This window comes from Gouania willdenowi, chromosome 11 (genome assembly GCF_900634775.1).
Source record: "Gouania willdenowi chromosome 11, fGouWil2.1, whole genome shotgun sequence".
In the NCBI taxonomy this organism is placed as follows: Eukaryota; Metazoa; Chordata; class Actinopteri; order Blenniiformes; family Gobiesocidae; genus Gouania; species Gouania willdenowi.
The window spans coordinates 3,956,822-3,979,969 of record NC_041054.1 but is presented as its reverse complement, the minus strand read 5'-3'; the positions used below and the strand labels follow the sequence as shown (position 1 = coordinate 3,979,969).

Sequence of the window (23,148 nt, the reverse complement as noted above, 5' to 3'; positions counted from 1 at the left end):
AGAGAAGTGGTCATGTGACCAGGTACGTCACGTTCTATAACGTGTATTTGCGGAAAAAGTGTTGTGTCTATGGGTTGAAACTTTTTTGTGCTTTTTCGAAATTCAGGTGTTTCCATCACCAGTTCTTTTTGCGCTATTTAGATTTTGCGCATTTCCAAGGGTAATGGAAACGCAGCTACTGACTGGGTCTGTGTCGTGCGGTGCCATTATAGCAACAGCACCCAATAGCTACTATTGTACTAAAGTTATAAATAACTTTATTAATGCAAACCTGGTCCTTGTTCTTCCACCATCACTTTCCACAGGAAAGTTCACTTTAAACGGGAGTTCCATGAATCAGTGATTGATTGCTCAACCTCGCGGACCGGAAGTGTGTCTCCGTGTCGTGAAATTGAATTGCGTGCAGTGAATCTGAATTTGAGAGTCAGTAATATATTGAATTTTTGCACAGGAAAAGTTACTATTTCAGTTTCAAAGCAGTACATTCAATTTCAAGTTGTTACTTTCAAATTCAATGCCAACTATTCAAATTCAGTTTCTAGTGGCAAAAATCTCAGCCCATACTGTATGTCATATTTGTTGTCGCTTTGCTTTGAAACATCCAGAAACGTTGCTGCAAATTCTCCTATCGTGCAAGCAACGTCTGATTGTTTTGGTTCATCTTATGTCTTGTTTACTCAAACTGAAGGATTATATCTGATGTTGGTGCTGGGCACAAAGCACAATGACTGGAGCTTTCCACAACGATCACAAAAGTGTGAATCCTGCCATGAATAATGTAGTCGTAATGAGCTTCCTGCTTTGATATTTGTGTGACGGCTTTTGTGTTGCACAGTGAGATCTGGTTTATCTGGACAAACTGACAGAATCAGACAAAAAAAACCTCCTGGTTTGACATTTTTTTCCGACTGATAACAACCTCATTCTAATCAAAAAACACTCCAATTGCGCTAAAATTTAATTCAATTTAAAATGTAGAATTGCAGCAGGAAACAATCAATGGAAGCACCTTCAATATCCCGCGTTATCTCCAAAGCCGTTTTAATAGCTTTCCTCTGCGTAAGCCTCACAGTCTGTGATGTGATTGACAGTTTTCTCCTCTCAGCCCCGCCGGCTCTCACTGACTTTATCACTGAGGCTCCTCGCACGCCAAATCACACTAAGTCCTCTAAAGCTGCCGGCGCCTGTTTACGCACACCTTGGCTGGTTTCTGCGATGGCTGGAGCTGATTTGTTATTAAAAAGGAAAAAACCCTGAGGACATCAAAAGCTCATTCAGCATATAATTACAATCCTTCTCCTGCAGGAACAATCTGGTGCGAGGCACTGGGACCAGTTAAATGGTTGAATAGACGGGAACGACTCCTCAGGTTTCAGTACGCTGTCTGCAAAGTCGATAGTTTGTTATAAAAACAGATTTTTTTAAAGTTTCGACATCTATTAGTGCATTAAAAGCAAGAACTATCACAGTTATTCTACTGTAAAGAGGAAAAAAATAATATAATAACAAGAACACTCTGGGGGCGAAGGTTAGGGCTCAAACCTTCGCCAAGCACCAAATCTCTTCATCAGTTATTGGCAGTTATTTGGGTCAGTGATTCTGATCATGGTACAATGATCATTCACACTTTAAAGGCTTGGAAGAAATGCATATCATTAATAACAATACAGTAGGTCCAAATGTATGGGCACCTCCATTTTTTGGGTGAAAAATCATGATGAAACCGGTGGAGTAACTGAAGAATCAACCTGACATAACTGAGTTCAACTTATTAAAGATCGGTCAATTACAAACAGAGATACAATTTTAAAAAATTTTCATCAAAAATGAGAGAGAGAGAGATTTTTCCTTTTTTTTTTTTAATTAATCCAAAAGCAGTATATTGATCCGAATCCCTCCGAAATCTAGTGGCATCTTCCCTGGCCTTTGGCAAAATCTGTTAAGTAATTTTGACATAATCAAACCGATAAATACCTCCTTGGTGGCGGTAATAATCGTTTAGAGATCTGTATATATAAACAAAAATGTGTACCATTAGGGCCTTATTTCCTAAAGGTCTGTGTACATAACTTGACACTGTGCACAAAGGCATATTGATCTACTACTACCGAGGATCACATCAGTAAAACGAGAAAAAGACCCCATGTGATCTGTTTGTGATCCTAATGAATATGTAATCAGGACATCTCTGCCAGAATGCGCAAAATACTACTACATGGAATGTGATTTATCAAATCTGGAACTCATTGTGGCGGTTGTTTTTGTATCTATTCAGCATGTGTAACTGTCACAGCTTTACTCACAGATGGCTGACAAAAGGTGAAGCTCGTGAATGAAAAATAAAGTGAAATTTTTTTTCCGAGCTATTTTCTCTCTTTTGTTCTTATTTTTCCATCTGCTCATCTTTTCTTGATTTCATCTGCTGTTCTTCATGTTTTTGACACAGCGTTGACTTTTTCACAGCCTCCTATATTCTGTTTCTCCTGCTCATATTCACACTTTGTTTGCTGTCGTTGAACTATTTGTTTAAGCTCCTCCTTCTCCTCCAACATTTCAGTTTGTGCTTGTCGCCTTTCTGCTCTTCGTTTTTCTCTCCATTGAAAGCCAGGATGTGCGCAAAACTCCACCACCTGCACAGGTAATCTTGCATGCAGGAAAATCATTGTGCTAAGACCTAGCCTATCAATAAAGCTTACTATAAGCTCAAATTAATTTCCATCTGTGTTTATGGATATTATTGTGGAAGGATGAGTTTGTAAACTCAAACCATGATGAATTTATGTATATATATATATATATTATGATGAGTTTAAAATGTCTTTAGTCTCAAAACTGTGTTGGAGAGAGAGTGAAAATACAAATGTATGTTAGTTTACCTCTTAAACCATTGTAATGACAAGGTTTGCCTGGATTTTTGAATTTTCTTTTCTATTTTTGATCTGATTGAATTAGATTCGTACATTATGGTTAGTTTCAGAGTCGTGTCCTAAATTACATATTGTGCAGCCCAATAAAATAACAAATACACATAATGGTTGTGCTTTCTAGAGATTTGTGTGTGTGTGTGTATATATAACTATTCCATCTGTAGCGGTGTGGTCAGTAACAATTTATGCAACGTATAAAAACCTAGTGTCCACCAAAGCTAAAGAGCAGCTCACTGCTGCAGCTTCTCAGTGACTGAACACAAAAACACTGCCCTGATGTGTGGTTAGAGCCGGGCCGGCACACCCAGTTCATAATTCATACGGGAAACCAAGAACCGCTCTGACGTCTCGTGTAAGATCACTAATGAGTGCTGTGAGAAAATAGGTCCGCGTGCCCCCAGTCACGGACCACTCAAACCTGGAGATCCTTCAAAAAGTGATTTGGAGGTGTATTTCCACTACATGATAATTACCCTGGAACTACCCGTGTTGGCCAACTACTGTATTGTTAAGTGTAACTTTGGTTCTCAAGCTTTTTTGGCTGGAGTACCCCCTTTCTCAATCCAAGCACACCCTTTGACCGACTATAACATGTTCCCCAGAACACCAGTAATAGTGATGACATTTTTAAATAATATCATTTTGTAAATAAGTGGAATTAAACAGTATTTAGCACAGTGGTTCCCAACCTATTTTGGATTATTATTTTGTTTTTTGATCATGTGTGTTTTACTGTTACAAATACAGAGCAGAAGTATGCAGATGTATTTGTAGTGCATTTTATTTAAAATAATTTATATTTGAGAAAGTGGAAATATAAAATACAGTTAGGATTGTGTTGTTTTGAATTTAAAGAATATATTTTTAAGTTGAAGACATTTCAGGAGACCTCATATAAATTCCAGACAACCCTACATGAGGACACGAACCCAAGGTTTAAAAATACTGATTTATTGCCTCCAGGATAGATTATTTCTATAGTTTTTAAAAATTTCCTGGTCATCTCCCACCTGGTGTGGGACCACGATTGACCGTTGTATTTTCATTTAATGTTCAAATTAGGATAATTTTTATCATCATTATTATGATTATCATTTTTAGCCAAAAATTAACATGATAAAACCCATATTTTTAATGCTCAAATTTGTTATTTTCCACTCTCTCTTTCTCTCGCGCACCCCCCGTAGTGCCATCTGATCTAACATCTCCACACACAAAACAACCCTGAACTAAAAGCTTCTGTGGGATAGCAGCTTAGGACTCTGTTGTTTCCTCTGAAGTTACAACTCGTGAAAGTAAATGTGTTCAGATTTGGACTTCTTCTTCTTTTTCTGCACTAAATTACTTTACCCAGCAGCTCCTGGTTTCACAGATTAATTCCCCGTCTCTGTAGAAATCAGTTCCAGCTTTCAGCAGAAAGGAAACCTGCCTATTGGCTCTCCATGGAAAAGCTTTTCTCATCTTTGGACTGAGTTAATCAGGAAATGGATGGATGGGTGAACAGATAATAAGGATTAATCCCAGAGAGTTGAACGTACCTTGCTGGGAGTGCTGTCAGCAGCCAGCGTGCTCCTGGGCGGTACCTGGTAGACTTCCTGTCCAGGAGGAACCTGGTAGATGCTCTGCTGGTTCTGCTGCTGAGGAGGAACCTGGTACAGCTTCTTCTGAGCCACAGGTACAACTTTGTGCTGAAAGCTCTGAGGAGGCGACTGGGCGGCGCCGGCCACAGCAGCAGCAACGGTGGTGGTCGAGGCCGAGGCTGACGACTGGGCTTCAAACATCGGGCCAATCAGAAGCTTCAGACGGTTTCCGGGGGCGATGCCTTGGCGGCCGTGCAGCGAGCAGAGCCACCAGCCCTCCAGGCCGCCCGTGTTCTGCTCGATGACCGTCAGGATGTCGCCTTTACGGAATGCCAGCTCCTCTGGAGACTCTGGCACGTTGTCGTACAACGCTTTGGCCATCAGGTTCTGCAGAGAGGAGGAGGTTCAGTGATCAGAGAATCAAACCTTTTTTCTGTTTCGCAATTCAAACACGTTTTCTGAGTAAAAGAAAAGTCACAATACATTTTTAATGAAAAGGGAATAATCCATAATTCATACTATGACTGAGGGACATGGACCAAAAATCAGGGACAGCACGTGTGAGTGAGTTCTGTATGGGGTGGGGCTTGTTTCAGGGTAGTTGTTAGGGTGCGGTCAGCAAACGAGATTTAAGATATATCAAGTTTTCTATTTTGGTGATATAGAAATGACAAAATCGCCTCTATCAAGATCTATTTGTTTTTAGTTTTTTACTTGTTTTGATTTATACAATCACACGGTACAAGTCACATCATACAAATATTTAATAATCTTCATAGAGTACAGTCACACAGTGTCCTTTACAAAAAATCTCGAGATATGACTTTTGGTCTATATCGCCCAGCCCTAGTGTGACGTCTGCGTGTCGTCATGTTGTGTTCACTGTGAGCGTGAGTGAGGGTGGTGCGTTTGTTTCTCATGCAAAAAAGACCTTTAAAATAAGGTTGTACCGAATAAAATCATTAAAATCTCCATCTATCGTCCAGCTCTACTACATTCATCATTTTAAACACAAGCAAAGCATTAACTTCTTCTAACCTGATTTCTTTTTAAACTCATCAATCAGTCTAAACATTGCAGAAAATAGGAATTTCAGGGTAAAACTTTTCCCTATCATTCACCTTCGACTCTTGTTTGCTTTTTGTAATGGAGAATTCTCCAGGTCAAGGTTTAATATTTACACTGATAGCACAATCTACGCCTGCCTCTTGTTTCTAGTGGTATCGCTCTTATCTCAGTCTGAATAGGGTTTGGTGGTTATCAAATTCTGCCTTTTGCATATGGTCATGCGGGTTTGGGAAAGGCTGTGAATGACATGCTGGTGAACTTTGTGCAGAGCTGCCGTTCGCCTGCAGCCGTGCCAGATGTCGTCCGAGCCAAATCTGAACTTGATGGGATTTTGTGGAGCTGAGAGCTGCTCCGGGGCACGGCCATCTGAAGGTCTAATCATAATGCTCTAAACTGCAGATTTTGGAGATAAGGGCGGCTCCCTGAGGAGCGACTTGAGTTTGAGACGAGCATTTAGGGCTAATTGACTCAAGAAAAGCACCAGCCCGTCTGCCTTTAGCTGCTTTTCAAGCAGCAGCGATGGAGTTAAGTGAGCGTGGATACTTCCTGTCAGCAGGCTTTATCACAAGAACCTGCACACAGCTCCACAAACAGTACTGTAATGTAAGCATGTGCCTTGCTCAAGGGCAAAGTAATGTGAGATATGGAACAATACAGAACAGGCTGTTTGTTGTGAGTTTCCAAGGTTGTATGAATCATGTCTGCGAGCAGCCCGGCCATGACGTCATCCTTTCAGCTTTCACTCCTCAGGTCGTAACGTCAGTAATGTCAGTCCAAATTACCTCTTCTTACAACTTCTACTTTTCTCTTCAGAAACCACAGCGGCATGAGTTCATCACATCTGTGCGGTCGTAAACAAGTCCAGCCCTCTTTAGTAAAGACAGCTGTCGGTTCCACTTTTTCCTTCTGACCCAAAATAACTCCAATTACTAGTCTTCAACTACTGTTCACATTCTAGACACGGGAGCTACAATTTTCCGTAATCACAGAAAACAAACTGAAAAAAAACTGAATTCACTTCTTGAAAAGGACATTTTTTTCAAACAAAACCAAGGGGAAATTGCAGTATGACAGGAAATGTACCTCACATGCATGTTTTAGGACAATATCACACATTTACACATATTTATTTTTAATTTTTTACTGTAAACAGGTGGGCAAAATAAAGACGGAAATGTCAGTTTCTGTGCAAAACATGACATAATAAGACATCTAAGTTCACCTCTTGAAATGAAAATATCCATATGACATGGACGTCTAATGCAGTGGTTCCCAATCTGTTTTTGTCTCGTGTACCTTCTTTATATTTTTGTCAAATCATGTACAGTACATACCCCCTCTACATATCATAAGTACCCTCTCTATAATTTCATATGCTTTTTCATTTGTGGAACAGCGGGTTCTCCTACATCCCTAACTGTGTTTCAAACAAATTCTGCTGGATTTCAGCACGTACTTGGGCATGACTTTGGAAAGTTTAAAAACCAGTAATATCTGATTAGGGAAAGACGGAAACTAAATTAAAAAGGGTAAACTGACGCAGAAATGGGTAAACCTTCAAATGGAACGTTTTGAAACGGAAAATCAGAGCCTCTACAAATAATGTTTTTACTGTGTTTTTTCATTCTTATCAGGGTTTTCCTATTATTGTTGTTGTTTGTGTGTGGTGGTACTGTACAGTATGTGTTAAAGAGACTAGTGCAGATACAAACTGGTACATTTCCCAGTATTTAAGTACACAACAGATTTTTTGGCCTTTATTTTTAGATGTGAGTAAATTTGCCCCTTAAACTTTAAAGAAAAAATGTTGATATATTACATAATAAATCCCACTGAGCTGGTAATACTGTATAAGGAGTAGTGACTTCATCTGTCAGTGGTCGTAATGTTGTGGCCGATCATTGTATAATTCAGCAGAAAATATAAATTAGGCCATGAATTGCAGAAATGTCCAAATGTTTGTCCATATCTCATAATTATTAGATATTATTGATAATTTCAGTGACATATAGCTTTTGTCTGTTATTGGCAATTTTAATCAGAACTAATTAGAATTAAGTTTAATAGATTTTTACTGTTAATGTCATTAATGCATCTTCTGAAAAGGACACAATCATCCTTTCTGATTGGAGTTTAATTCTGTTTCATTTCATTTACATCCACAGTTTGTCTGTGTTAAGACGACTCTTTAGGATCATTTTGTCTGGTTTTTCTGACAACTTTGGAAAAAAAAAGTTTGAGACATTAAAGGTCTTTCTTTTTGTAAAACGGTAAATTATGGTTTCAAAAAAGCAGTGTTGTCTTAATTAAAGTTAGGTGTTTCATCTTACCATCCACAGCTTACAAATATAGCATAAAAACTTCATGGCCTGTCAAAAAAGCTTATTTCATCTAAAATATTTCTTAAAACAAGTTGATTTCAAGAAACACGTCTGTATATTCAACTGTAATTTTACTTAAATTAAGTGCAAAGACGTAATTTAACTAGAAATAACACAAATATTCTTGGCAAGATTCAGAATTTTTCCAGTGTATATTTATCTGGACATGATTAAATCTAATATTGCTCTTATGTTGGGTTTTTGCTCTTTATAAATTGGCCTGTGGGGATGGAATGAGTAGAAAGTGAGAGAATACTGTGCTCCAGTGTTTACACGTGGGTTTCACTAAATGTACAATAAAGCTGAACGTTGGGGTGAAACTTTATCAGCCCTCATCTCTCCACACAGTGAACTGGGAACACGAGCCAAGCAGAGGATGAAATTGGATTTCCACTCCAGCAACACACTTCATGCACATGTGGATTAGAGGGAAATACTTTAGCAGACCTGTCCCCGATGCAGATGTTAACCTCTGGATTCAAAGTCATCAGGTAAGCTGCTCTGCTTCCTCTTTCCTCTCTTTTCACACGTCAAACACTACGAGTCACTGCCGTATGACTACGCTATTAGGAGCCGTTAGCTAGGCTATTAGGAGCCGTTAGCTACGCTATTAAGAGGCGTTAGCTAGCAGCACCTAGCGCAGTGGTTCTCAAACAGTTTTGGATCAAGTACCCACTTTCTCTTCCTTTTGAATCCAAGTCTCCCCTTTGTCTGACTACATTTATATATATATATATATATATATATATATATATATATATATATATATATATATATATATATATATATATATATATATATATATAGAACATAATGATGGAATGAATAAGTGATAATACACATTCAAAATAATGTCATTTTGTAAATAAATGGAATGAAGCAGTGTTTAGCACCTTCTGAATAGATTTATTTCTTTAGTTTTCATCGTTTACTGTTTTGGTGTCATTTTGTGTATTTTCTTGTTGTTTGTCTGTTCTTTTTATTATTATTCAGCATATTTTTCTCATATTTTGTGTGTTTTTGTTGTCGTTTTTGTGTGTTATTATTTAATTATTCTCTCTGTGTGTGTGTTTTTGGTGTTGTTTGGTTGTTTTTCATGTCGTTTTGTATGTTTCATCTGTTATTTTTGTAAATTTTCTTATGATCTTGTGTATTTTTCTCTCATTTAGTGTGCCTTTGTTGTGTGAGCTGCAGGTAATACTTAGTATGATTATCCCATATTTTTAATGTTTTAATTTGGTAATTACCCCCCCCCCGCTTTCTCAAGTATCCTGTGTATAGTGCCTTCACGAACCCCTAGAGGTACACAAACCCCCATTTGAGTAACTCTGACCGAGTGCATTGTTAGCGACAGGGAGAATTGTGTCAGCTTGAACCACTGGTCACCAACATGGTGCACGTGGGCCCCAGGTAGCCCGCATGGACCACGAGAGGTGCCCTCAGGCCTGTTCTAACAGGAGCACTATTAACCAAAAACCCACAAAGACAAATACATGTGACAGATGTGTTCACAGCCTTAGTAGAGTTACATACTACTGCGCTTTATTAAAGTTTTTGTATTAAATTAACCATCTTTAAATCTTTATTTTCAGTGTAACATTGGGAGAAATTTGTTTAATTTTTGCAAATAGAATATTGTTTGTGTGTTTTAAAAAATTGCAAAGTGGATTTTTGCAAAATATTACAGATAGTTAAATTGTACAAATGGTTCATGTTTTCAGTTAAAAAGTTGTCAAATGGCTCGTAAAATAGGAACATAAAGATTTCCTATGAAATGTAATTGAAACAACTGCATGAATTAGGGGAAAAAAACTGCTGCATGTTGAAACATTTCTTACTTTTGTAAGTTGCTGCTAGTTTTTCTTATTATTTTACCCTTTAATTAAAGTGAAACCATTAAAATTCAGTGAATCAAACTGGTAGATTATTCAGTACATTTGAAGTAGCTCATAGTTTGAGAAAGGTTGGTGACCTTTAGCTTATACTGTTTAAAACAGGCAGATTTTAGACTAAAGAAAATAAGAAAACACAACTTTATGGACATCATTTTAGAAACAAGCTTTAACATGTGATCTGAGAATTTGAACTTGCGTCTGAGCTAATTATTGACGTCACACTGGATTACAATCACAATTTCTTTAGTTTTTCAGAATAAATAAACAAAATGAGCTTGTTTGTGCTTGGTTGTAAATATAGATGCAGAGAGGTCCTTTGTTTTTGTTTTTTTTATCTGCTTTAATTTAATTTGCATTTCTGGAGGTTTTCAGAATGCCAATGGTTACGTTTACAATGCAGCAGTACCACCAGTAACCATTGGGGGCAGTGTGGCTCATACTACCTGATTCATAGATCACATGAGTTACAAGAGCAAAACCTTTAGAGAGCAAGTTTTTAAACTATTGACCATCATTTAATACAATATAAGTCCTTTATGGTTAGATATAAGATTACCACCTTTCACAGTTTTAGTTACTTATTGCTAACGGGTGACACAAACCCATAGCAATACGCACAAGAATGTACATTACTTCACGTGTGTGTATATGATTCCGATTATCTGCTTTTCTATATTTATGCGCAAATTGTCGACTTTAGTTCCCCCTATAGGACATTATGTGTTAGCCTGGAATCCATCCTAATCTCCTGGTATTATTGTCTCTGGAAGCGCTCACCTGGCGTTTGACTTTTGGTGGCTGAGCGGGGCGGGACAAACACGCGCAGAGTAACCAATCAAACGATGAGCAGACCTGATGACATAAGCGTAGTTCTTTTTCGCTAAACGGAGCCAGCAGACGATAACAGCGTGTAGTACGGTACAGACTTATGGTTTTAAAGTGGTTTCAACAATATATCCAGGCATTTTAAAAGAAAGCAGAGCGCAAGTTTCAACTTCTTCTCCGTGTCGGCCGCCATGTTTGTTTTGATACTGCTTGGCGCACAGGATATGATGTTTTTTCCTGTTTGGCTCTCATTGGCTAGATCTACTCTGGATCGAGGAAGTGAGCAGAAACGGCGGCATTACCACACCCACTTTCTTACAACAAGTAAAGAAGTGGGTGTGGCTTTGCCAGGCTAATTATGCATACCCTTATTGCCAATGTAAGGGACAACAGAAGTTAATGGGCAGTTACGAAAAGGTTGTTTGAAATATACTGACTGATTCTTCTACATAAAATCTACATTTAATTGAGGCCTGACAGTTAAAACTATGAGTGCTATAACTAAGTGTTTTAAAATATTCTAAAATTTGTTTCAAACTGAGATTTAATTTTGTTTTGAGAAAGAATTAAGAGTCGAGTATACTTATACGACACATTTTATATGACAGGCACCAACTCTTTGCTTTAAACAGACATCTTTATCTTTGTCTAGTGACGTCCTCCTGAGAACCGATACAGTATATTTTATTTTAGCTTATAGTGATTTATAGAATTTATTAAAAAGATGTTCCTTTGTATCCATTGTTTGCACAACCGAATGGTTTTACTGAAAGAAATCTGAATAAATAAATATTCTAAATACTGTACGATGGCGATTTCAGTGACGGTTGACGGATTCATAAAAGTCTTAGATTTAATAACTCATATATTCATCAGTAGGACAAACCTATAATTATGTTAAAGAAAACACACAGTTTTGCTGTTCCCATCATCCCATCATAACACATGCTTTTATTCTGAAAGGCTCATTAGAAACTAGTTTGGTAGCCAAATGGAGATATAAGATAAAGGAATTAATAAATTAAAACTAATGTCTACGTTGGATAGAGATGAATAGGCTTTTTAGAGTCTTTTTATGGTTTAAAACATATTTGGGTGTTACTGATTCTAAAAATCATGAAAGGATGATTTCACAGTCCACTCAGCAGCAGCAAATAAGGAAGTATTGGGTTATTATTGGTTAATATTGGCTGCTGCTGCTGCTGCTGCCTCAGAGCTTCTCATTAGATTTCTATCTCCACTACAAAGACGAGCGACACGTTTCACACAGCGCTCTGCAGTTTGGGTTCGTCTTGGTCCAGCACGTTCACTCAAAGGAAAACACGTTAGCGTAAATGTTTCACAGCGGCTCAGAGGACGAGCTGAGGTATTCGTCATCTTCTAAACCATGAGAGTGAAGCTGTGAATGTGACCTGGAGTCTAATGACGATCAGTCTGGTGCAGAGGGAGACGTCGTGTTGTCCTTAAAGACGTGTTTCTGACACAAACAGTAGTTAGTCAGAGCGCGCTAACCTCCAACAAACACACACTTAATAGTAAAGCAGGAACGAGAAACGCTTCTCGTCAGTCACGCTTCAATGGTTGCGGGTTGACAGGAAGTTCTCCAGTGAGGTGAGAAGCATCGAAGTGTGAACAGGCCTTATGTGTGCATGTGTGTTTATTTCAACCTGTTTCACCAACAGTTCAACCCTGTTCTTTAGGTTTAGGAGGAGAATCAACGCTCAGCTCCAGTAGTTCAAAAGTCCCCATTTTTGCTTCGAAAACTATTTAAAAACAACTATAGAGCATAATGATGGAATGAACGAGTGATAAAACACATTTTAAAGAATCTAATTTTGTAAATAAGTTTAAAGAAACACTATTTAGTGCATTTAGTGTTTTTCGGGGATCATAACCCCATTTTGATTTCAAGGATTTCTGGCGACCCCCAAAGAAGTTCTAGAATTTGTTTTTGATCATGTTTGAGCTCAGATTGCATTTTAGTTGAACTAGATTTATATTTCACAAAGTGAAAGTATAGAAATACAGTTTGCAATTTAAATTTTGGTGTAACTTTGTGTGGACCCCAAAAATAAATGCACCAAACTTCTCAAACTCACACATAGTTCTCAAAACGACAACACTCCAAAAAACACACAGAATGACAACAAAATGACAACAGAAATACACAAAATGACTATGAACTACACAAAATGACTCCAAAAACACACAGAATCACAACAAAAATACACAAAATGACAACAAAAACACAAAAATGACAACAAAGTACCCGAAACGACTCAAAAATACCCAAAATGACTATGTACTACACAAAATTACTGAAAAAACATGGAAAGCAACTCCAAAAACACACAAAATTACACAATATGACAGAAATGACAACAAAATTAAACAAGTTGACTGTAAAGCCACACAAGACATTAAATGTTGACATGAATGTTGACAATGTGGCCCTCCAGCTGTAATAAAAGTTCCCCATCCCTGCTTTACACCTTAAGAAATTCTAATTTAATTTATACACTGTGATTTATCTGGAAGTGTTAGACTTAAAGCCTGTTCCTGGACTAAAAATGCTAAAATCTAACTATTTTGTAACAAAAATACCAGTTTTTTTTTTTTGTTTTTACAGTAGAAATCGAAGTGGGATATATGCACCCCTTAAATTAAAGGAGTCTGAGACCCCTGGTCTAAGCCATATTTTCCCTGAGTCACACTCACGTCTCCATCACCGTCTCGCCCGAACGGGAAAAATATACAAACTTTGTTTCCCTTACGTGACGAGGCAGTGCTGACCTTTACCAGCGGGCACTTGCATAACATTCCTGTTCCTCCGCACTGAGCTCATTGGGCGGTTTCTCCTGGATACACACTCTTCCATCTACTAATGGAAGTGGCTTTGATGTTAAAAAAAAAAAAACCTCCCAGAAAACTCCAAATCTACATTTATCCAGGCCAAAAACACAACCAGCCGACAGCAGGGAGCACATCTCTATGGTAACGGAAACACATGATTTCAAAGGATTTTGTTTGTCGACCCAAACAAACACAATCTGCTCCCAAAAAAGCCATCAGCACACACCCACTGTGAGAACACTGGGGAGAATTTGGGCCGCACCACTGCAACACGGGTCCCGGACAAGCTCAAGCACTTTCCATTCGGCCTCATTTTGCTAAGTTAAATATAGAAAATAATTATAGTAATGACGGTAATGAGGAAGTGATGAAGCGCTCCTCGGAGTGCGGCCCGCCGTGGGTGCCAGTTCAAATAAATGGGCCGTGTGACGGGCTCATGGGAAGCAGCTCAGCGCTCCGACTACATGCTGATTTCTTTATTCGGACAGTTTTCAGGAGAGGCCGACCCTCTGATTACAGCCTCCGCCACCGGCCGCGGATCCACGTAATTACACAGCTGCCTCCTTCCTACCTCACCTCCCGCATTTCCCAGAATAGTCGTTTTACACCAGAGGGAATGTCCGCCTGCTGCTTCACTCATCGATTGGAAACTTATGCAAGCAGCAGTAAATCCATACTTGGTTATGACACAGTGGCAGTGACGCATACAACCGCTCAACACAAATGACAGTTTCAACCCTTTTTAAAGAATCACATTTCAATGAATTTCTTGCCAAACTATTCCTAAGAAACCAACCTAGACTATCTATTTCCACAGCACAGAAAATGACTAAGGGCTGCTTGTTAGCGAGGAGCTTTTGGCATTAGCTCAAATGCTAAATCCTAAATCTAGTGCCTCTTATTTTCTTTGATTGTGGAAATTGAACTGAAATGAAGAAATTCCTGAAATGGAAATGACATTATTTTTATTATTATGGCTGGGCAATATATCGAGATTCAAGATATATTGAGATTTCTATTTTGTATTTTTTTCCTCCTTTTGTGTATTTTGTCCTATGTATTTTTGTTGTTTTTTATGTATTTTTCTGTAATTTTGCATGTCTTTCTGAGTCGTTTTGTCTATTTTTGGTATGTATGTTGTTCTTGGATTTTTGTTGTCCCATTGTGTATTTTTTTCTACTTCTGTGTCATTTGTTGTTCCTTTGTTTATTTGTGTTGTTTCATGTATTTCTGTTGTCCCATCGTACTTTTTTTTCTTCTTTTGTGTATATGTGTGACATATGAGTTTTGGTTCATATTGCCTAGCCTTAATTATTATTATTATTATTTTCTTTTTAAAGAAAATCAAGCAGAAAAAAAATGCAATATGACATAGAAAATACCCTCCCATGCAAGTTTTGGCACAATGTTGCATGTATACACAGTATTTTTGCCTTAAACGGGTGAAGAAAGAGACAGAATTCACTTTCTGAAACAGAAATGGCAATATTACTATTATTTTTAAACATAATCAAGCAGATATTGCAATAAGACACTGAATATACCTTCACATGCATGTTTTAGGGAAAATATCACATTTACACTGAATTAGTCTTATTAAACGGGTGGTCAGAGAGACAGAAATGTCAATTCTCAGGCAAAATCTGATGAAATATGACGAATTTCCCCTTTGGTCGTTTTGCTCTCTTTGTAAAAGGAGTAAAATTTTAAATTAGAGACAAGTGACAATACTTTTAGCAATGGACTGTATTTAACTTTGATCATTGCTTTTCTTTTATTGTTGTAATGTTTTACACTGCATATTTTCTCCATACTTTCTGTTGCTTTTAATCCTTCAAAAGCCTCCCGTGGACAGGTGTTGTAAATTAGCACATGCGCTAACATACTAATGTAATTGTGATGTCCACATTAAATAGATAAATCAATAAATAAATGGAAATAGATTTTATGACACAGACTAAACACTATCAAGCATTTCAATTGTATATTTGTCACCATTAAATGTAAAATCTTATGCAAAATCTTGTGCTGTTATGTCACGGGATTTATGCACATGCTTTGTGTGCACTTCTGCAGCATAGAAATATGAAATTTAATAACAATAGTTAACTTAATTAACCATATTAAGAATGTTTTGCATGATTTCTGGAAGTTTGTTTGCCAGTAAGAACATTTTATTAGTAAAAGCTGTTGAAACAAAATGGAAGTAAGCCGGGAAACATTAGAAAATGATATAATAATGAGACAAACATTTGTTATTTGAATAAAAATGATTGCTAATGCTATATTAGCTCACCAGGTGCCAGTGTGCCCCTCACTGACCTCAGCCTCAACCTTTCCTTTTCTAACTTCCTATGATTCACGTGTGAGGAAATCTCCCACACCCTTTAAACATGAGTGAAAATCAGCTCTGCAACACGTCTCTGTAACAGGACGTGACGTGTAACGTTGCATCAAACCACAAAGCAAGCTGCGACAAACCCTGGAAATGTCATCGTTTGCGTTATGATGCATGTTTGGATACGCATGGCACGCACGTGTAATACAAGAATCAGACGTTTTGATTTATGTTTCTAATTACTGATGCATTCAATATAAAAACTATCACAGAATTAACACTAGTAGATAATTCATAAGATAATGGCAAAAATAGTGTATACAAAATATACAAAAATAGTGAATAAACTGAAGCAAGATTTACAAAAATTTAATTTAGCAACTTTTAGCATTGCTCTACTCTGTGCTCCATCACACCGGAGGAGTCGGGGGAAATACTGCATATATTTTTGGAAAATGTTTTGGACATAACTATCAATAAATGCATTTGTAGTGGGCTTTGTTGTTGTTGCTCTGCTAAACCTGACTTCGTTACCAAAGCAGTTTATGCTTCACAGGACGTGTTAAAATTCAAGTGTGTCAAGTTTTAGACGTGTTTACTTGCCAATTTCTACACACAAGAAACAGGAAGACAAGAAAAATGTATGTTTAGCAAAAAAGCAGCATTATTGGTGCTATACACAAATAATTCAAGGAAATATTGGCTGTAAGTAACAGAAAGCTAACCTGGCAAGAGCCAGATTGCTGTGTAGCCCCTCCCTCTAACTCGAGTTCTCCACATCGATCGGGGTCTGTGTCTGGAGAATCTTTTCGGAACCAGGGAGGGGCATGAACAGAATGCTTGGAGCTGATTGGGCGAAGCGCCTGTCCACCATGATTTGTTTTAGCCAATCATACGGTAACAAATAATGATGTCGTCTACCGCATGCGCCGCAGAGACGCTGCTACTACAACAACAAGGCTCCGCTTTCCCATCTTTACCGTCCAAAAATGCACAAAGCGCCTCTCGCTGTTGCTCTTTCAAAAAGGAAATGCTGGATTCTTCTGAAACTGAGTTTATAGCAGCTTCAACATGTTCACGTTCTAGCTAAGCTAATAGCGGTAGCCCAGCTAGTTCCTCTCCTCGCAACTGCACATGCGCCAGTTTTGGTTTGGCAGAAGCTATCACACCTGGATGTACTGCCCTAAACCACAACACTGCCTCATGATTGGTTCAAACCAGTTCGGCTCAGTTTGGAAAGGCAAAGGCAGGAACAGAACAAGATGGATTCTGGTGTTTGAATACCAGAAGAATCCATCTTACAGGCGAGGTTAACAGATTTTTTTTACTAGCAAACCTTCATCAGGTTTCAAGAAAGACTGATTGTGTCTAGGCCAGGACAATATATCAATATTTAAGATATATTGAGATTTCTATTTCTATATCAATACATTTTTATTTTATAGCTTATTTTGTAATAAAATACTTGTTTTAGTCATAGCTGCTGCTTTTACTACTTCTCAGAACAGCATGAAAAGCACAGTTAGATGGATTGCTAAGTGCCTCCCAACCCAAACCTTCCCCTAAACAAGCCACACTACAAAACTCACTCACACGTGCTGTCCCTTGCAGGAGAAATAGCCAAACGTTGCACGTATTTTGCAGCTGTTTGTTAATAAATGTGCCTGTGTGACATTTTGCATCAGCAAATTTAACCTAGAATTGTATTTCTGTAAGACTTTATTGAGTTAAAAATATTGAGATTTGTATCGTATTCGAGAAAAAATATCAAGATATGGGTTTTAGTCTTTGTTTTCCATTAAAGGGTAATATTATAATGTTTGTTACTTCTATTTCTCTAAGTATTTAGTAGTTAAAAGTTTCCTTTTTGTCTATTAATTCTTATGACACCAGCCTTTTAATGCTGAGTGACGTAAATCAGGCCAAAACTGCAACAGCATCAGCAGTCTTCGGCTGAGGTCACAGGAAGTGACCTGATTCAGGAAAGCTCTGAGTAAAACTGAGCTGTGTTCTGCCACGCCTCCTCCCCTCGTCCTCTGGTTATTCATTACACTCATTTGTTATTTTACTGTCAAAGTAAAATACAAGGTAAGTCATCTACGTGACGCTCTCGCCGTCTTCATTCCACTCCTTACCCTGCAGGCGCGCTTCCTACCAACGACCCCCCGTCTTATCATGACATCTTAGGCTCTCTCACTGTTGTCCTGGCCCTATAATTAGAGCTGAAACATACGCTGGAGATACTGTAATAAAAACCCCTATCTGATTCTGGGAAGCAAACAAACAGACTGTGTAGCTTCTGCAGTGTGAGGCATCAGCAGAGCTGGTGGAAAGGCTTTTAGACATTTAAAGTAGTGCTGGGATGTATTATTAACTGTATTTTTCACAATTATAAAAAGATGGGTATCTTTCACATTTGAACCGATACTCAGTACCTGTAAATCAGTACCAATTTTCTGTACTTTTGTGTAGTAATAAATGGTTAATAACTAAAGTTCCAATTTATCATATTTATTTCTCATAATAACGATACTGATAATAATAAAAATAATAATATCAGTGCATTTTTAAAAAGCGAAGCCATACTTTCAACTGCTTTCTATCAGCCATTGCTGGTTCCTACTGCCGTCATTACGCAATGTTGTGTTCAGGTACTGCACAAGTCACAAGGATGTGTTTACCGAAACATGGTGTCGTTTGATTTTACATGAATCGTACCAGGTAATACCAAAGAATTTCCTAAGTACCGAAGAAAATACAAAATTCGGTACCAATCCCTACATTCAGAACGGTTTCACGGTATATGATGGTTTTAATATTCATTTCCAAGCACAACTGGGGGTTAACCCCTTTTTAAAGTGATTTTGAGAATATTTACAGCAGTACATTGGCTTAGAATAACCTATTTTTATTGTGATAAGTTGCGAATATTGTAGAAATGCATTATATTTCAACTCCAACATCCATTCCATTCAAAAATTTGGGATTTTAGGCGAGGACTGAGCTGCCTGTGAATAATGTGAGAGATACTGTTCATTAAATAAGAGAAAAATATATTGTTTTCAACTACAAAAGTCTCCATCAACAGCAAAAAGTTGCTACATCTGTTGTTAGTCACTGTGTGAGTGAAAAGTCGCTGTAGGAGTCTGAAAATTTGCAACAAAGTCCCTAGAACTGGCATCGTCGCACGTCTCTCCCTTTCTTGCAAGAGATTGTGCATGCTTAGAGAAACGCTATTGTTACGTGAGACGTTTTCTTCCACAAGCTTTACACAAGTTGTGGTTTGAGTTGCAATAAGCTAGCTTGCTTATTGCAACTGAAAAACAGTCCTCACTCAATGTTTTTTGCAGAAAACGCGCTACTCGCATCCGTATTCGGTATAAACCGGTGTACCACCCAACTTTAGATTAAAGAGTACAAATAAAGTGGCAGCAACATTAATAAACAACAGCTTGGATGCTAATCACAGTGCATTCTGCCAACGCGGCCTCAGCTTTGGCTAAAGCACAGACGTGGATTGTCTCCAAGCTCGGAGGAGATGCCAAACAAGGCCACATGCGTGCGTTTCGGTGGCCTCTAGAGATGAGCTCTAATCCCTGCAGGGGACTTCAGTGGAGTTGTGAAACATGTTTAATGGTATCTCTGCAGGGCCACATTGAATGGTTTTACATAGAGGAATAGTCAATGAGATGGAGATTCACTGCGATGTCCTCCTGATTTCACGCCACGCAAAGATGTCACAGACACAAAAAGACTGACAATGGGCCACTGATCTTGCCCTCCAGGAAAACAGTAACAGCTTCTTAGACAGGAGATGAATATTTTGGTCTAAAGAGGCAAACGATTCCGCTGTCAAAAAGATAATTTGGGTAAGTGTCTTTAATGATAAAATAACAACTTGGATCAAATGGGAAAAACCTAAATTATTAAATGTTATGATTTCTGTCAGATTTTAGACACCTTGCTTGTGCGTTTTCCACAAAATGACTGTACTTCCACATTCATCCACTCAAGACTAATCTCGCCCACAAAATGACCACTTTCCAATTTTCTCCAACCGCAGGGGTCGAAATGAACAGCAATCACGCTGCTGCCACTCTCTGCAGCAGCCAAACTGACCTGCAGATGAACACAGTCGCTCTGCGAGAGGCGCTCAATGGGAAAGTGTCAGAAATAACAAAGTACAGCAGAGAACAATGCAGCTCTTCTCCCCCGTTAGCAGATTTAGGGCTGTGTGAACAGGACTAGACATCACACAGACATGAACGATTACCAAAAGAAAACCTTAAAGCATCCACCCATCAGCCTTAGCTACACATTCACTGATGGATATAGTAAACAAAATGTCTTCAGAACATAAAAAATGGAAAAATCTGACAGACTAAGAGAATCTGTGAATGTAGGAAGGGAATGATCATCCAATTGACAAAAATCGGAGGCCATAGATAACTAAGAAACTTCAGACACTATGATTTGTTGATTTGTCTTCCAAAAATCGTAATCTGTATTCCTATTGAGCATCTGTAATTGTTGGACAAAAAACCTTGTAGCTATGATGGGTTCTAACACCCAGCATTCAGGATCTGAACAATCAGCTGTGCTCAGAACACAAAGTGGTGAAAAGGTGACACAAATGGCCATAATATTAAAGTTCAAGCACCAACTATAGCTTAAAAACGTGGGTTGAAGCAAGCTATTACAAATGATAAGAGCTTAGAGCAATTCTAGCAAATTCTCCCACCGAATTCTGGCAAATTTCCACACAAGTCGTTGCAAAGTCAAGATATTCTCACCAATTGCTTAACATTTAGGTTTTTGTTTGAATTTGTGCTTTTTCTTTCACAAAAACATGGATTTTTCTGGTCCGGTTCACTTGAGGTAAAACTGGGTTGTAAGCGACCCTTAAACTAAAATGAGTTTGACACCCCTGGTATTCGGTCTGAGAGTGAAGTTAGTTTGTGGTTATATGACCCAGAGATTGAGACAAACTTTAGGAAGAACTTTCAGTTAAAGAGTGAAAAAATGAATATTTCTGCTTTGGAAGCTGTGAAGAAACATCACAGTTGCTTCATGTTTGTGATGTCTGTAGTTTAAATTACAATGAAATTCTTTAAATCTTTTTTTCTAAAACAAGTACAAGAGGAAAAGCTGCTTCAGAGGTTTTTTTCCTATCTGTTAATTGACTTGTTGGCTGCTTGAAAGACTTATTTGCTACCACATTAGGTAAATAAATGCAGCAACTTCAGTGAATTGAAATTCATTCAAAACTGCTCAACAGCACGACTGCATTAGGAAGCCGAGCTGGTGCTGAGGTGATAAACCAGCCCTGTGTCCAGGCTTTAAGGATCATCTCTCTACGGCCTCAGAACAAGCAGACGAGACCTTGCCATGTCCGGAGAGATGACCCAGCAGAATAGTTTGCATTCCTCCAAGAAAGGAAGGAGTGACGGGGAGATTATTACTGGCAAAAGGTCAAACACGGACGTGAGTATGTGCGTCTGACTGTGTCGCTTTTCTGGATGAAGGACACATTGCAGTCTTGTTTCCCTGAAGATGGTTTTCAGATGGTAATGTCTGGCTCATGGTGCGAGGGTACAGCGGCCAGGAGGAGGAGGAGGGGGAGCTATTCAATGTGGTTTGGATAAAGACGCTCAAATCCTGCAAATTCCATCCAAATATTGGAGCGAACGAGGAAAGAAACTGCACTAAAAACCTTGAAAACCTCTACGTTGGATAATAATACAACTAAGCAGGTTGTCTAAATCACTGGTTTATCCGCTGACATTTACAACACAAAGAAGAGCTTTCCTGAGCTGAAAAACCTTTTGGAAGGAAGTTTCCTCACAACAAGACTTTCTCAGGAGGCCACAAATGTCTCTTTCTAGATGGTCGTTCTTGCACAATGGCATCTTTTTGCACCAGCAGACAGCCCGGAGAAGAAAAGAGCACATTAACAATGAGAAGGGGAACCTTCAAACAATTCTGCACATCTTCTGAACAACCTTCCCATGCACCATCGCCTGGAATGCTCTCATTCTCATGGGCTGCTCCTCGACCTCCCATCCCCCCACCCCCACAATGCACCCAAGTCTGTTTGCCCTCTCTTTCCCCCCGCCACTTCCTCTCTTTCATTTTCTGCATGCAGAGCTCTTTCAGCATCAGAGACCCTCCTCCTCCTCCTCACTCCAAAAACAATGTCTGCAGCGGCGGTGTTCGCCTCCAACTCCCATTTTGCTGTTGGACCACAGCCTGAAACCTGAACCCATTAAAAATGCTTAACACTGAGGAAAGCATGCGCTGCTGGGCTGGAGTTTGGGTTCAACTAATCTCTCCTCAATGGCGTTGTAAAGCTATTTTTGCCACAGTGACATCAGCAGCAAAGGAATGAGTTAAACAGCTTTGAGTGTCAGTATTGTTCAACCAGGTTGCTTTGTCTTCTCATTTTACCAACATTTACCAACAATTATTTCAACTTATGAAACTCACCTTCAGACTGTGATCACTACATTTTTTGTACATAGTCAATCCATTAAATCTCTATAATCCAGCTCTCCCAAACCTGCTGCTTTGCCTAACATCATAAAGTCAAAGTAAGGAATAATCAAACTTGCGCTCCATTTTCACTGCTTCATGCCTTTAGACACAAGCATACAGTTCATTGCCTTAAAAATGACTTGTCTGCAAAGCTGGTGGTTCAAGGCTTTTGGAATGACTGTCAAGGTTAAGTAGCTACCAATGGAGTGTGAGCAGCCTTTCAAGCAGCTCTGTGAGCACTGTGGTGAGTCCAATTGTTTGACTTTAGCTTAAATGTACTGAAAATAAGGGTAATCACATTGTTTTAATGACCCGACGAAGCCGGCTTTTTGGTTTGATTGGTGAAGTAAAAAACCGCTGTTGCTGCTCTAGTGAACCTGCAACTTTAGTCAGAATAAAACTGTGCACATACCTTTTACTAGACTGTAGTCACTCCTATAACTGCACCGAAATGCATTTTCTATGGACAAGCTATTGCTGCTCTGCCAAATGTGCATAGTTGATAATACAAATGGTTGACAATACATTTTTTGTAGTACAAGGTAACTTTTGATTAATTATATGGTTTTGGGTTAGTTGAGTCATTTACTGAATTGATTCAGTTCATTTGAGTCAATTGAAGTCACCCCAGCCCATATAATCAGATTGTTTGAGTCTGAGGGGTTCTGATGAGTGGACTTCTGGGTGCTAAAACTGGATTGTTTGAGTCTTCACTGATTTTGAGGAATTAAACGCATTTATTTTTGT

General features: G+C 38.6%; 1 protein-coding gene and 1 long non-coding RNA gene across 2 annotated transcripts in view; one reads left to right on the top strand and one right to left on the bottom strand.

The window, feature by feature from the left end:
- LOC114472383 (uncharacterized) overlaps positions 1 to 23,148 on the top strand; it is a 57,971-nt gene that overhangs the window by 7,256 nt on the left and 27,567 nt on the right. Inside the window, exon 2 of the long non-coding RNA XR_003675087.1 lies at positions 8,305 to 8,447. This is a non-coding gene — a long non-coding RNA (uncharacterized LOC114472383). The remainder of the gene's footprint in view (positions 1 to 8,304; positions 8,448 to 23,148) is intronic.
- The window catches only part of nedd9 (neural precursor cell expressed, developmentally down-regulated 9), a 44,737-nt gene that overhangs the window by 17,103 nt on the left and 4,486 nt on the right, over positions 1 to 23,148 (bottom strand). Inside the window, exon 2 of the mRNA XM_028461634.1 lies at positions 4,466 to 4,894. Coding sequence (XP_028317435.1) covers positions 4,466 to 4,894 — 429 coding nt within the window. The remainder of the gene's footprint in view (positions 1 to 4,465; positions 4,895 to 23,148) is intronic.